Here is a 15055-nt window from a genome sequence, read left to right on the forward strand (position 1 = left end):
CCCCACGGTTTCCTGGGGCCAGGGAATTGGCCGACTTCCCCCGGGTTGAATTACACCGCAGAGCCGTGAGTTGACGTGCAAACGCATGGTCACGACGAGGCTACTCAGTCGCCGCCGTTAGGTCCACACGAGCACCAGGTGAAGCATCTGATTGGCCGGAAAAGCACGCTTGCACGCCGTGGCCAATGGCAACGGCCCAGCGGCGGCCCCTGTTGATGGGTAGAGAGGGAAGCGGACGTCGGTGAAGGCACCGAGGCGGGCGCACCGATGGCGGTGGGGTATCGGGAGAGCGACGATGGGCAGTTCGTGTTCTCCTCAAGTCAGCTATCGGAGCAGTCAGCTTGCCGGCCACTGGGTCGTCCGTGTGACGAGTCTCAGCGCGGCCAGGCTCCGCTCCCAGCAAGAACCTCGTGCAGCCTGGTCTCTCCTCGACGGCTTCCCGCGCATCCGAGGCGAACCAAGAGTACGAAAGAGAGAGAGAGTTTGGATTTAAGCGTAAAAGCCTAGGGAGGTTAAGTCGAAATAGACGGGACAGATTGGGTCTTAGACCGTCGGGAATAGGTTAGTTATTCTACTAACATTGACTCCGGGCTACGTAATATTTAGCCTCGGACTCGCCGAGAATAAACTGTTGGTGATCAATAAACCTTGTCGTGTGGTTTCTGCGAGTGTGGAACGGGCGCATGGTGGTGCGAGTCCGCTCGCCGTGGTGCGGGGATTTGCGCGCGGGTAACTCTGTTGTGTGCGCGCCCGACCGTGGTTCCTGCGTCGTTGTACCCACGTGTTTGCGCGCGAGTGTGTATCTACCCACGTGTTTGCACGCGAGTGTGTATTTACCCAGTGTGTTTGCGCGTGAGTGTGTACCTACCCACGTGTTTGTGCGCGAGTGTGTATCTACCCACGTGTTTGCACGCGAGTGTGCATGTACCCACGTGTTTGCGCTTGCCCATGCGTGTAGCTCGTGGTTAGCGTGTGGTGAGCGGCAGCGGACTCGTACAGGGGCACGTGAGATTACTCATACGGCCTTTTGTTGAACGTTGTGCCCGCGGTGAGCGACGGTGGACTCGCCCGGGGACACGTGGGATTATTCATACAGCCCTTTAAATAATCTCCCAGACACCCCCTCCAATCGGCTACGTGTGTATGAGTGACGTCACTGCCCTTTAACCCCCCCCCCCCCCGTTCCACGCGTGTGATTGGTGCGCGGCACGGTAGAGCGGCGGCGTCGGATTGTGTGGCTGCGTGTTGGCGAGTGTGCGCAGAGAGCGTGTTAACGGACCCCAGGTGGCTCAGCGCCAGCCGCGAGTCATGCCCCATAGAGAGGACGTGGAGTCGGCGAGGTAGTGGACTCGAGGGGCCGCGGCGAGAGGGGGGTCGGGGAGCAGTGACTCTCCCCAGGAAGAGGGGAGCCGGGGGTTCGGCCTCCCCCACATTTTAACATCTTAACACCTCCTCTGTTTTATTGGCAGAAAGAGTGAAACCTCTTCTTACAGGTCCACAACGAAACAGACCGCACGCTTGGCGAATTTTGCGATCGTTTATTCGTAGGGGGACATGTCAGCTGTCTCAAAGCGTTTAACACCACGATGTCGTCATACAAGACACGTCCAGAACACACCACCCACGTGTCACGATCTGTGGTGCATTTCGTAACATTCACCGCCATCATTGCACGCGAGATATTGCATTGGGGGAATACCTCGCCGAATCTCGCCACTTCCAACGAGGATAATGTTTGAAAGGAGCATCGTTCGAGTCGTTGACTATAATGTTTAGGCCATTGTGGATGAAGGCCTCCCCCCCCCCCACATGCCGCGCCGGTCGTGGGGGGGGTCGCTTTGACCATACTTCACCACAACGGGCAGTGAAGGGACTGCCCGGGGCCAGATTGAGGTATCACTCGCCCCAGAGGATTCACAGCGGAGCGAGCTAAGCTGACAAATGCGGCTCTCTCCACTTCACCCACTCACGGTTATGGATTGGGGTTCTTAGCATCATCGCGAAAACGTTTGAATCCACAAACGGGAACGGCAGTGAAACGTTGCCCACTGACGATAAATCGTTTAAGGGGCCGTCCATAAATGACGTCACGCGATTTTTGACCCCCCCCGTCGTCACACGGTGTCACAAAGTCAGACCCCCCCCCCTCAAATATGACGTCACAAAGCTCTGCCCCCCCCCCCCCCAAAAACCACACATGCTGCAAATCGCTTTAAACTATCGTCATTGTAGTGCGTATTTAACGTGGCGCTGCACTCTGATGTTGTAGAAAACATTTATTAAAAAGTCTATTTAATTAAGTAGAACGTGTTGTCTCTATTTAAAGTTGCGCATTTTTGATGTGACGTCACATTTCTCAACCCCCCCCCCCCCTCGTCACACATCGTCACAAATGTCTGACCCCCCCAGGTGCGTGACGTCATTTATGGACGGCCCCTAAGTAAGAATGTTGATTCCAATTGAAACATACGATAACGTATATATTACGATCATAAAGAATAGGTAAATACATTCTAATACTAGAGTGAACTCTCTATATTTCATATAATTATATTAATGTATTCATAGTCTACATACAAAAAAATCATTTTCGGATAGATCCGTGGACTTGTTAGGGTTCATGTCCGACGTTTTGCTCCACCTACCGGGGAGCTTCAGGAACCCAATTCCCCCATCGACACTCCCTACTTGCAAAAGTTCCTGAAGAAGACCCCAGCGCAGGCACCGAAACGTTGGACACCGTGCTGAACACCACACGGCAAACCCTGAAAACACACGGGAGGGCTAAGGCACTGCTGACAAGCGCTCACAATTCGTATGCAGGATCGAAGTTTCACCAAAGCGCTGCCAATAGTCGTGCTGCTGGGTCAAAATCTTCCAAATTTGAAAATGACACGGCACGTTACTCGATTGGGATTCTACAAAGCAGCAAATCATCGCCACCCACTGGCAGCACTCATGCCCCGGGTCACTCTTGCAAATGACGCTCATCCCTTGGATCCCTTGGTTACACACAATCATCCTGAAAGACGACCCGCTCGAGTAATATAATAACGGTTTTATTCATAGCTAGAATGTAACGATAGTACAAAATAACGTAAATAATTCAAAGTACTGTATTAAATTGAAATAGACATTAAAATCTGTAAATTTGAATATTCCTAGTATATATGTCAAAGAGTACAAAAATCAATATCTATCTAAAACACCACGATCACAGCTCTAAACGCGTGGTCAATTTCCCATTCAGGGCCCACCTATGCGTTCCTGTCAACCAGGCTCTCTTCCTTGAGCTCGGGCGCCTCTCCGGACCCGCTTCGGGCAAGCGCGTGCACAATGCCCTTTTTTCCACCTGGCACATCCGAGCCGCGCCAGGGGAGGGGCCCACAAACCGGGTACGGGACGCTTCTCCCCACGAAGCCAAAACCGCATCATTGCACCTCCAATTGGCGCACGGTTGGCAAAGTACGGCGCGAAAGAAGTTCAGCGTACATACACTGCCAACATTATGCCGACCTCGCAAGACAGCTCGGGGGGGGGGGGGGGGTTGACCAGGGTCCTTGGGGACGGAATTAAATCAATGTGAGCGTGCGTTGCGTAGGCCGGTGCAAGCAGATGTGTGACGCCGGTGGCTCGGCTCGGGGTTCGCGCAGTGGAAGATCGGACACGCTGCCTCCCGAGATGGCTCGGGCACGGTCCCACAGCGCGGCTCGCTTTAAGAGGTTGTGAGAAGCAGGGCTCTAGGACTTTTGACTTTGATTGGCGACTACAGCAGCGGGAGCACACACTTGCGGTTCCGGTTCGACCTGAAAATCGATTTGGATAATTTGGCCGAATATCGGGTCGAGTACAAATTTGACGATCAGAAAAATCACAAAAGGTCATAAGCCGACTTGCTTGTAACAGAAAAAAAAAAGCAGGGAAATGTTTTGACAGCCATTTTTCAAGTCCACCGCTGGATGAAGGCATCCACACGGTGTGGTCCTCGGGGTTTTGTCCGACCACTCAAAAACACGCCGGCCAGTGCAGCCGGTTCAGATGTCGCTCGACTCGCCGCGATTCAGTTCAAAGAATACATTCCGTGTTTGTGGTTCTCTTGCGAAACGCAGCCGCCTCTGTGTGACCTGGTCAAGTCAGGCCCAAGCTGTGCTCCCACCGGTAGCCACCTTCTGGCACAAATACTTGCACACGCGCAGTGTGACAACATTTTTGGTGGTCTTCATTGCGAAGAGGTTGTCTCAAAAGGTTTTTTTATTTTTTTTGGTATAAATTTGGGTCACTTCAATTCGTTTAGATCAGTGCTTGGCAACCCGTGTGCCCGCAACATCTTCTCAATTTACAGCAAAGGAAAAAGATCCTTCTCCGTTTGCAAGCTGGGACAGACGGAACTCTCCTCTCCACGTCAGCCACCACCCCGGGCCCTCTCGGCTGCCTCGACCTCGCGCAGTTCGTCAAAACGGATTCTTTAGGTTCAGCGCGCCGCGAAGATCAGGCAAACTCCAAACGTGAGCGCCGTGGACTGAAACGGGTTGACAAGCAACGATTTAGATGCAAGGAAGATCAAAGCGCTTGGTTACTGTAATACTGCTAAATGTCGTGACACGGGCCGAGACCGAGCCAGACTATCACGAGTTGATTTACTGAAACCACTCGGTAACTCCATAGGCAAGACTTGTGCAATTACTACTCAATTATTAAAAAACGTGATTACCAATGGTCCAGTCATGGTTTAGGCTTTTGCAGGTCTCCATTGTAACAGAGAACTCTTCTTCATCCGCTTTACCTCACCTCATCTCGTACAAATCATTAACACAATCATCCCCACTTTCTACTTTACAACCCAATATCACTATTATATTACTGCTATTAGTATTATTAGAATTCTAAATTCACGTATTTCTATTTGGTTATATAAAATACATTATTTATTTTATGCTCTAAAAAGTAATCAACATTTGTTAAATCGAACCAGGAATAAACTTATACATATATCAATTCCATTATTTTATTGTTTTTACTCATTAAATAATGCATTAAGAATATTTCTATTTTAATAAAGATAAACAGTTAAAATATTTGTTCTTATCATCTTATCTAATATTATCTATTGCTTAATATAAACTGTTTGGATGTGGTCCAAGAAAAAAGGCACAGGAATGTTGCTTTTACGAATGTCCGGTGGCACGGTGGCACTCACAGACAATCGAGTGAAGAGAGCTCGCCACATACCACACAAATAAAATGCATCTCACAGCTCACCAAAGCCTTTGAATTGTCTCCACTTCTTGGTGTGTTTGTGCCTGCCGTGCGGATTGTGAAGCCAAGCCGCCGTTGACCCGACCGCAGCGATTCATTACGCTTTGCCATCGTGTATTTGGCTGGATAGGTTGGCTACTTAACAGCCTTTGCGGCGAGATTCACAGTTGCAGAAGAAACTGTTTCTACTTGCGCAAGGCCAAGATGCCACTCGGTCACGCACATTCGTCTATGTTCTGTCAATACAGTAACTGCAGCGTGCACAAGTATCCATATATACAATTGTCGAGGAGATGGCCCTGCAATTATTCTCGCCAACCACAAATTGTCCAGGAAATTATTCAGGACGGCGGATGAAAAAAAAAACTTGTAAATTCTCTATCATGGCACAGAAATCGGTAATCGAATCTTTGAGCAGACTTGGGCTTTAGCGACCAATGTTACGATTCGTAAACGACTTTCAGATCAGTTCGCGCAAGTAAAGTGCGTGTCCTATACCCTCCTCCAGCTGACAGCCAGTTACGTGAACAAAACGTGCTAGCTTATCGCTGCCGCAGCACCCCGGGTGTGTTAGAGAGCGATCCAGACGTCTTTAACAATTGCGTACGTTTCGCTGCTGGTGACAAAGCACCAGCATCATCAGGCAGTTGCCAGGATTGTGGCTCTCCAACACAGCGGAGAGCTGAAGTAGAAAACAGGCTGCCACGTTGGTTCACGCGACAACTTCACTCATTGGCTTAGGTCGAGCGTCACCGCATCGCGCGCTTTCAGGTGCGCTTCTGCGGGCCGTCTGGAATGCTCTTCTTTCCGATATTAGGAAGCCACTGGGAGCTATGGGCTTTAAAATCATCTCGATTGAAAACTAATTTCCTTACAACTGCCTTTTCTTTTCAATACGTTATCCTTCCCCCGGGCATCTCCGATTAGCACGGTCGGCTACGTACGGTGTGAAAGAAGTTAAACTTCACACATTTTTATTTTACGCGTTCTGACCCCACATTTGTTTTAATTACGACTCAAACGAAGAGTCTCTTCACCCCCAATGCCCGTGCACTTACAAGAGGAACCACTCACAAAGCCGGTCCCCAGAAACTACGGAACACGCGCTGCCCTGGACGCAGAGGAATCGCATGCATACATCAGCCCTCCTGCGACAGCGAGGGCCCCCCTTGCCTCATATTGATAATTGTTATTGTAAACATTACTTTAATATTGCTAAAATTTATTTAAAAACACATTCGTATTTAATTAAGGTTTACTCGTCATTCTAAAATATATTTTTTCTGAATGAAATGGTTAAAAGGAATTACATGATCGTTGATATAAATTCAAATATGTATTATTAAGAAATGATTGGATGCATTATGAAACAACTGGAATGAATACGATCCAGACCAGAACTCGCTGTGGGCCACTCATAAAATAAAAAATCATCAAAATCCTCCTACCTGCAAACCCTATTATCCACACAGGGTCAAGGAATCGGCAAAACCCTTCACGATATCTGCGAACAAAGCAAAAATAAACACCTGTCTATGTGTGGGGCTTCGAGAAATGCCTGCCCTGTTGGCACGCCTCTCTCTACGCAACAAATAAAAAAAGCTACCAGGGCCACGACTCTCTACCCTTCCTCTTCCCTGTGGGGTGGAAGACCAATTGCTCTGCTCTGTGAATTGCAGAAAAGGGGGCAAACAAAGCCCCCCCCCCCCCCACACTGTACGCTGCTGCGTTCGCCACGATCGCCGTAACCGCCGTGTTAGTTATATGCCAACGACAGCCGACGCTCCCTCAACAACCACCACCCCCCCCATCCCCACCCTTGCATTCGTTCATTCATTCAAAATAGCACATTCATTGGCTGGGAAGATCTTAATACAAAGAGAGGACCGTAGAGCTTGGGCAGTTTCTGGTGCCGGCTCACCGACTCGGAGGGCCCCTCCTCGGGCCCTCCGAGTCGTTCCCTCGCTTGAAGAACGAGCGAGCGAGCACTGTGCGGCGGCGCATCACAAGTCGAAATGCTCATCGTCGTTTTTCCGCGGATTATTTTTTTTTAATATATATACACAAACTCTGAAAAGAAAAAAAGCGGCTGCAAGAACTAAACGGCCGGAAGAAAGGCGAAAGACTACAAAGGGGCCGGTACTTTCTCGTGCGAGCTCAAGACCGTTGTTTCATCACCGCGCCGCGGCGGCAGCGGTGGGGGCCAGGGTCCCCGTGGTGAGACCCGAGCGGAGGAGGCGGCTCGGGGGAGCGCGCCAGAGCGGCGGAGACCACACCGCGGTGGCGCTAGTCTCGCCACCGGAATAGCATTCGACGAATTGCGTTTCGCATTGAATACTGTTTAAGTGTTACGGGCAATACGGTGCCGACCGCACCACAACAGTTAAAAGTAGTTAAAAAAAAAAGGCCCCCGGCCAGTGCGTAGTATACAGCACGAGTTACAAACGTTCGTTTGCCATTATACAGTAGTTATAGTTTATACTATGAAAAAATGACGTCTAAAATATTTAATTTTTACAAAGTTGCGTGAATGCGATTAGGAAATTCTCTCTCAAAAGAGGACCCTCAAATTCCATGAAACAGACACCTATAATAGACTCCATACACATCATTAATACACACAAGGTGTCAATAAGGGCATCATTAAGTCCAATTATATTGCATTAATAAAATGTGGATACTGCAGCAGGTACTTCCAGGATCAGGGTTCACCTCACGCTGCTGTTGCCTATGTGGGGAATGGTGCGCTGCATGGATGCTTCTGTTCTGTTCTATGATCACAGACGCAAATTAAAACGGAATGAGGGCCCGTGTCTAAATCATTAATACCGCAGAAGCTGGGAGGCCCAAATCCCTGCCCTCCCCTCTGGCCAGCGCAGCCCAGTCTAGCAAGGAATATAGAGGCAGGCAGAGGGTGCCTGCGACGCACATATATATTAAAAAAAAGCAGATGCATTTAATAAGGCAAAAGTAATAAAGTCTGTAAAATATAACTAGGTGTGTTAAATAAAGTCATAAATACGAACAAGTTTTCTTATTAATAAAGAAATCCCCTCGCCATCACGCACGCTCAAGGTCGGCCAATGTTGCTCTTGGTTACCACGACAATGACAAGATGCGCCCACCCCCCCCAATCCGTCCAGCTCGAGAGCACGTCTCTTGTGCAAAAACCCAAAAAAAAACTTTAAAAAGGCGCCGGAACAGACTTGAGAGTGGCAGACCAGGCACGCCTTAATTCCCTCCACGTTGCAGTCATTGCTAGACGGAGAAACCCGGCCTACGCCGGCGTGCTATGCTACTACGACTGTGTGCGAGGGATACAGCACCGTTGAAACCAACCTCGACATGGAACACTTTTTTTGTTTATCGAAAATAAAAGAGGCTATTGCGACGCAGGATCTTTAGTCGCCGTCGCCGTCCCCCAGCTTGATGATATAATATGTAGCCAAGAAAAATTAAAGTGAAGCAATGTCATACACGCCAAGTCCTCAAATGGCTATCAATCTGTAGCACTCACATGATCTACAAAACTAACATATATTATATATTTAAAATACGACAGTTCAAAGTGTTTGTTACATTGTACTCGGTTTGTCAAAGATCAACTGATGTGCAACTCTTCATTTGTAAGTACTGTGTGGGTGTTTGTACTGCATGGAAATGACTCTGCAGGATGGATAAACCAATGTTGCTCGTTGACCGAGGTGGAGAGCGATAATGACGCGCTGCACACAACTCATTGTCGTGAAACAGATTCACAGTTCGATGCAAGAAATTGATTTTTGTCTTTAACATTCGCCGAACGTAGCGCCCCACTCCCCCCGCCCCCGCCCCAGTGGCTGGCTGCAGAGGGTCGCAGAAAAGGACGAATCTGAAAAACCTGCGACGCAAGCAATCCGGCGAGCGACTCGCGAGCTCGAGGAATCGGTTACAGCCCCCCCCCCCCCCCCCGTCGATGAGTATTTACAGAACTGACATGTCCGCAACACCAACGCACGTGGATTAACCTGAAGCACAGCGAGACGGGAAACTTTCCGCCTTTGCGTGTGTGACTCGCACACGTGGTCTGCTCTCGTTAAGGGACGGCAACTATGCTCACGCGCCCAGTAAAGTGCAAAAAGAGTGTGACGAATGAACCTGCTGGCACCGCGGCCGTCACACCGTCGGCCACCGCGGCCGCCTCGACAGCATGAGGCTGACAGAACCGGCGCCTCCGTGACGTTGCGCTCAACTTCCGGGGGGTGGGAAAAAAAAAACAAAACAAAAAAACACGTTTACGTTGAAGTGTTGCAAAAAAAAATTTTTTTCAACACTCCGCGCTTTGGCCAGTGACAAGATGGATGCATTAATACGTGCTACGGTAATTCATTTGAGTATTTTGCATCCGGCCACCATTGGTCCTTCAACCCACAGCGTAACGCTTACACGTGACGTATGCGAGTTTTGTGCCGCACGAACGAGGTTCGCACGCTGTGCATATTTTAAAACGAGGCATGATTAGTTTTTGATTAAAACAGAGTCTCATCGACAACGCGTGTTCTGTGAAACTGGCACTTTGATGATGTCATTGGTAAGGGGGGGGGGGGGGGTGGGAGAGCAGTCGCGTGAAACGTGGGGGGGTGAGAAACACAAAGCTGCATCACCACGTGCACCGTCTGCTTCGGCTGAAGACATTAAAAACACGACTGTCTTGAGCGTCGCGGTGTTGGCGTGCGGTTGGGAACCCTCGCGCTGAAGACGCCGCTCTCTTAAAACGCGACGCGGGCCCTTCGACCCGACACCGGCGACGCCCGGCCACGGCGGCCGCGGCGGCCGCGGCTACCGCCCGTTACTACGGTTGATGGCGGCGACGTGGCGGCTTGGTCGTCGAGCTCAGCGACCCCCGTCGCTGGCGGGGGAGGACGTGGAGGAGGCGGAGGCGGTGCAGTGGTAGCCGAGGATGCGTGTGCGGCAGCATGGGCACTCGAGGGAGCGGGGAGCGCACTCCTCGCACAGCACGCGGTGCTGGCACGGCCGCAGCACGGCCCTGCGGGGGCGCTCCTCGCAGGCCAGGCACTGCCGCGCCTGCTGCTCCTGCATCGCCTGCCCGGGAGCGTGAAGCACGAGACACCGAGAGAAGTTTGAGAAACATGCAAACACACACACACACAACGCAATTACTGCCGTGCAGGCTTCTTGCGGTTCTGCCGTCCGTGCGGCTCTCTCGACAGAACCACACGTTGGCGTTTAGCTGCCGAACATAAATTGCTGCTGCACGCAAGGCAGGAACAGAATGGCGCTCTCTCCCTCGTGCTTTTGGGGTGTGCCGCGTGTCGTCAAGCTCTAATGTCCGACGCGTCGCTCCACGTGCCCGAAGCGCCTTCGGGAGAGAAGCTCAACGACGCACGGCAACAAGCCCAAAGCGTCCCCTCTGAAGGAGGCCCCCCGCGTGACACGTGACCCATCCCTCCTGGAACGCCCCGGCTGACGCCGGCTCCCTTCAAAATCGCCCGTTGCTCGTCACCCCCCCCCCCACCGCCGCCACCGCCACGTACTTTCTCCAGCAGCTCCAGGTCGACCTCCAGCCGCGTCTTGAGAGCGCGCATGGCGGGTAGCGACAGCATCTCCACGTCGGCGACGGCGTGGCGCGAGGCGGCTCGAGGCCCGGCACGCGCGCCGCCGAGCGGGGACGCGCCGGGGTCGCCGTGCTGGGCCCCTCGCTCTCGCGGCGGCACGGCCTGCGGCTCGCCGTTGCCCGGCCGCGCCGCGCTCTGCGCCTCCTCCTCCTCCGCCGCCGCCGCCCGACGCCGCCGCCGCCAAGCATCGTAGCTCTGCGGGGGAGAGACGCGCTAAGCGGGAGGCGACGTTGAGCCCACGACAACCCTGGAGGCGCGTGTGGGGTGGGTCGGGGGTTGGAGGCGCAGAAAGGCAAACGGGAGCAGAGGAAGGGCGACGGAAGGATGCGGAAAGCCTGCGGGAGGCAGAGGAAAGGGAGGTGTAGGGAGGCGAAGGAAGGTCGAGAGACGTTAAGGAATGTGCAGGAAGAGGTGGAGGGATGCGCAGGGAGATGGGCGAGCGGTGTAAGGATGATCAGAGAGTCATACTCTTTGGTTCTATTCGGTAAAGTCACGTAGGTAAAAAAACAACAAAAAATCACGACATGACTTTACCGAATAGAACCAAAGAGTATGGATCCTTGCAGTCACGAAAGCTTTAAATCTAGATCAGAGAGTCCTCCAATCAGCGCGATTGGCTACGCACAGTGCGAAAGACGTTCAACGTATATGGTAATACATGGTAAGAGAGAGAGAATAAAAAAATTGGTATGAGTGTGCAAAGATGGAAGGAGGTAAAGGGAGGGGCAGGTAAGTGCACTGCAGCATAGGTTGGTACAGGGACCCATAGGGAGGAAGACCGCACAGGGGAAAACGAATTTACAGGTGCCATGGGAAGACAGGAAAATACAGGAGGAAGAGGGAAACACACTTAAGATTCTTAGCTCTTTCGGTAACGTCACGTTGATGACGACCGTTTGTGTTATGGTCGAAACGTCGTGAGAATTTTTATTGTTTTATATATATTTTATTATTTTATTGTTTCCCTTCAACGTGACTTTACCGAAAGAGCTAAGAATATGAATTACTGCAGTCACGAAAGCTTTAAATCAAAATTTTACACTTAAGATTCTCAAAGGCAGGAGGAAGCACGCGGAGGGAGCGATAGGTATGGGGGAACGAGAAGCTGGGGGACTTTGGAGGAGTACACGAGGCACACCTGCCAGAGGACAGGCTTTTACAACATCAACAACAGCTGCCATTAGCCAATGTATGTAGCCAAACATGCTAATCAGAGGTATGGGGGAAGGATAAACGAGACGCAAAAAGCAGTTCTACATAAATTAGTTTTCAATCTACATTTTAAAAAGTGCATAGCTCCAGTGGATTCCTAAAATCGGAAGGAAGAGCGTTCCAGACGGCCGCAGAAGCGCATCTGAAAGCGTGCAAAGCGGTGACCGTCTTTGTTCGATGGCCAGCCAAAAGCCACCGCTGCGAGGATGACCGCAGTTTCGTGACGATGATTTATGCCCCCTGACAAAGTCAGCAAGGTATTGTGGTTCATTTGTGGAAAGAAATGTGTGTAATAAGTGAGACCTCGTAAGTGATGGCGACATCACAACAGTGCTTATAGCCAGGGCTCGGTGCACTTCGAGGTCACGTGAAGTGGCCTCGCTTCTAAATGTCACGGGACACACCAAGGTGCAATGGGTTAGCCGCCAGACCGGCGGTGGCAACACGCTGCTGCAATGTGGCTGCCTGTAACCCAGTGCTGTGAAGGCAGCAGCGAGGGTCGGTGGGTCGCCGCACTGATGTCGTGAAACCACCCTTCCCGTGGGCGTCGAGGAGATGCCGTACCCTGGCCCGCCAGAAGGCAGTACAGGAAGTGGACTAATTGTCATCCGTTTCCATCTGTACGGGGATAGAGCGTGCTGCCCCCTCGTGTGCGTGGGTTTTCTCTGGGCGCTTCGGTTTTCCAACATTTACAAACTCTTCTTTGGTTCTTTCGGTAAAGTCACGTAGAATGAGAATAAAATAATAAATTGATAAAATAAAATAACACAATAATATTCTCACGACGTTTCGGCCACAACACAAGCGGCCTTCATCAGGTGAAGGGACGAGACTGTCTGGAGGACAGCGCTGGAGTGAAAAAGCCACGCTCAGATCGCGACCTTTAAGCTGTGTGAGAAGAAACAAAGCGCCTTGACAAAGGAATTAGCATAGAATTTAGCATTGAAATAGCTGAGTGATTAGCTAATCACTCAGTTATTTCAATGCTAAATTCGCCTAGTTATTTCAATGCTAAATTCTCCTGTTTGATTTGTACTAGGTGCCTCTGTAATGTGTATGCTCTGACTTTAACATAGCTAATTCTGTGACCAGTTACAAGCTAATTACTCAGCTATTTCAATGCTAAATTCTATGCTAATTCCTTTGTCAAGGGGTACCTCTGCAGATGTGTATGCTTTAACTTAGCTATTTCAATGCTAAATTCTATGCTAATTCCTTTGTCAAGGCGCTTTGTTTCTTCTCACACAGCTTAAAGATCGCGATCTGAGCATGGCTTTTCACTCCAGCGCTGTCCTCAAGACAGTCTCGTCCCTTCACCTGATGAAGGCCGCTTGTGTTGTGGCCGAAACGTCATGAGAATATTATTGTGTTATTTTATTTTATCAATTTATTATTTTATTCTCATTCTACGTGACTTTACCGAAAGAACCAAAGAAGATGAATCCTTGCAGTCACGAAAGCTTTAAATCGAAATTTACAAACTCATTCAGTGGCTGAAAACATCTTCAAATAAAAACCCAATGCAGGATCCCTCCTGATAGAGTATGACGCCTCGGTTGTGGCTCTCGCGGATAAATAAGCAAAAAAAAATAAAAACCACTGAATGAAATACCTCCGCGTGGCGTCAGACGGGAACACTGCGATGGCGAGTCGCGAGAAAGCATCTCCGTCAACGTGGGATGCACACAGCGGCAGGGAGGGGGCAAATAACACGGGGAAGTCACCGTTTGGGGTTGGTGCCACAGTTCCTGAGAGGCGTCGCTCAGCCTCTGCTGCTGATGCTGCTGCTGCTGCATGATGGTCACCCCCGCGGGCCCGACACAGAACCTCGAGCTCAGCGGCCCACCCGTTGCAAACTGCTTCCAGCCGCCCGCCCCGTTGGCTGCGAGATGGAGGATGCGAGTGACACGAAGATGAAAAAACAAATCACATCGCAGGCTGGGATAAAGAGCACTCTGTTAGAGAGTTCCTGCTCCGACCAGCGGTGAACACGAGGCGTTTGCGTATTAACGTTCCGTGCATGAATGTACTGTACGTCACTCAGATTGCAAATGTTGTGGATTTGCTCTACAGCACACCGGTGTACTGTACTAGTAACGAATGGCATGTTTTGTTTACGTGACAAACCTTACCAATTGGCTGTGTCGGGTGGTGGTGGGTTTAACGACACATTTATATTTACGTGATCTAACTGAAAAAAAAACCTGTATTAAGGACGTTGAGCTTCTTTCGCAACGTACGTAGCCAACCGTGATAATTGGAGGTGCGGGGGAAGGACAATGAACTAAACACAAAGCAGTTCTAAAGAAATACGCTTTCAATCTACATTATTTAAAAGTGCGTAGCTCCAGTAGCTTCCTAATATCGGAAGGAAGAACGTTCCAGCCGGCCGCGGAAGTGCATCTGCAAGCGCGCGATGCGGTGACCGTCTTTGATGGATGGCTAGGCAAAAGCTACTGCTGCGAGGATGACCGGAATTTGCGTGATGGTTTATGTTCCTTGATGAGATCAGCAAGGTATTGTGGTTGATTTGTGACAAGCACTTTGTGTGTAATGAGTGCGACCTTATAATGTATTCGTTCGGCAATCGGAAGCCAATGCAGCTCGGTGAGCACTGGACAGACATGGTCGGATCCTGCAGTACCCGTCACGACATGTACCAAAAGAATGTGATGTGTGGAGAGGTAGCTTAGTGGTTAACGCGCGACGTTTTGAACCAAGCGATTTTGACTTAAGGTCAAAATCGGTGGCAACTAGCTGAGTTGCTTCTGGGCCTCCCCCAGGTCGACTTAGCCTCAAATGAGTACCTGGTATGGTGTTGCGAGTGACTTAATACTGAAGCCAGTGCTTGCGTAGTAAAGATATTTAACCATTTATTTCTGCAAGCAACGCGATTCGGCAACCTGGACAATCAAGAGCCAACTGTTCTCTTGGAGTGAAATCCGCGAGCGAGCGAGCGAGCGAAGGCGCGA

The 15055-nt window shown here is 50.5% G+C and overlaps 1 protein-coding gene across 1 annotated transcript in view; it reads right to left on the minus strand.

The window, feature by feature from the left end:
* Positions 1–3043: 3043 nt before the first annotated feature.
* Positions 3044–15055, minus strand: part of LOC116949750 (RING finger protein unkempt homolog) — a 40805-nt gene continuing 28793 nt past the window's right edge. Inside the window, exons 14-16 of the mRNA XM_032967385.2 lie at positions 13808–13965; positions 10791–11066; positions 3044–10338 (exon numbers count right to left, since the gene is read on the minus strand). Coding sequence (XP_032823276.2) covers positions 10129–10338; positions 10791–11066; positions 13808–13965 — 644 coding nt within the window. The 3' untranslated portion in view covers positions 3044–10128. The remainder of the gene's footprint in view (positions 10339–10790; positions 11067–13807; positions 13966–15055) is intronic.

The sequence above is a fragment of the Petromyzon marinus genome, chromosome 37 (assembly GCF_048934315.1).
Source record: "Petromyzon marinus isolate PM22_M1 ecotype Great Lakes invasive population chromosome 37, UKy_Petmar_22M1.pri1.0, whole genome shotgun sequence".
In the NCBI taxonomy this organism is placed as follows: Eukaryota; Metazoa; Chordata; class Hyperoartia; order Petromyzontiformes; family Petromyzontidae; genus Petromyzon; species Petromyzon marinus.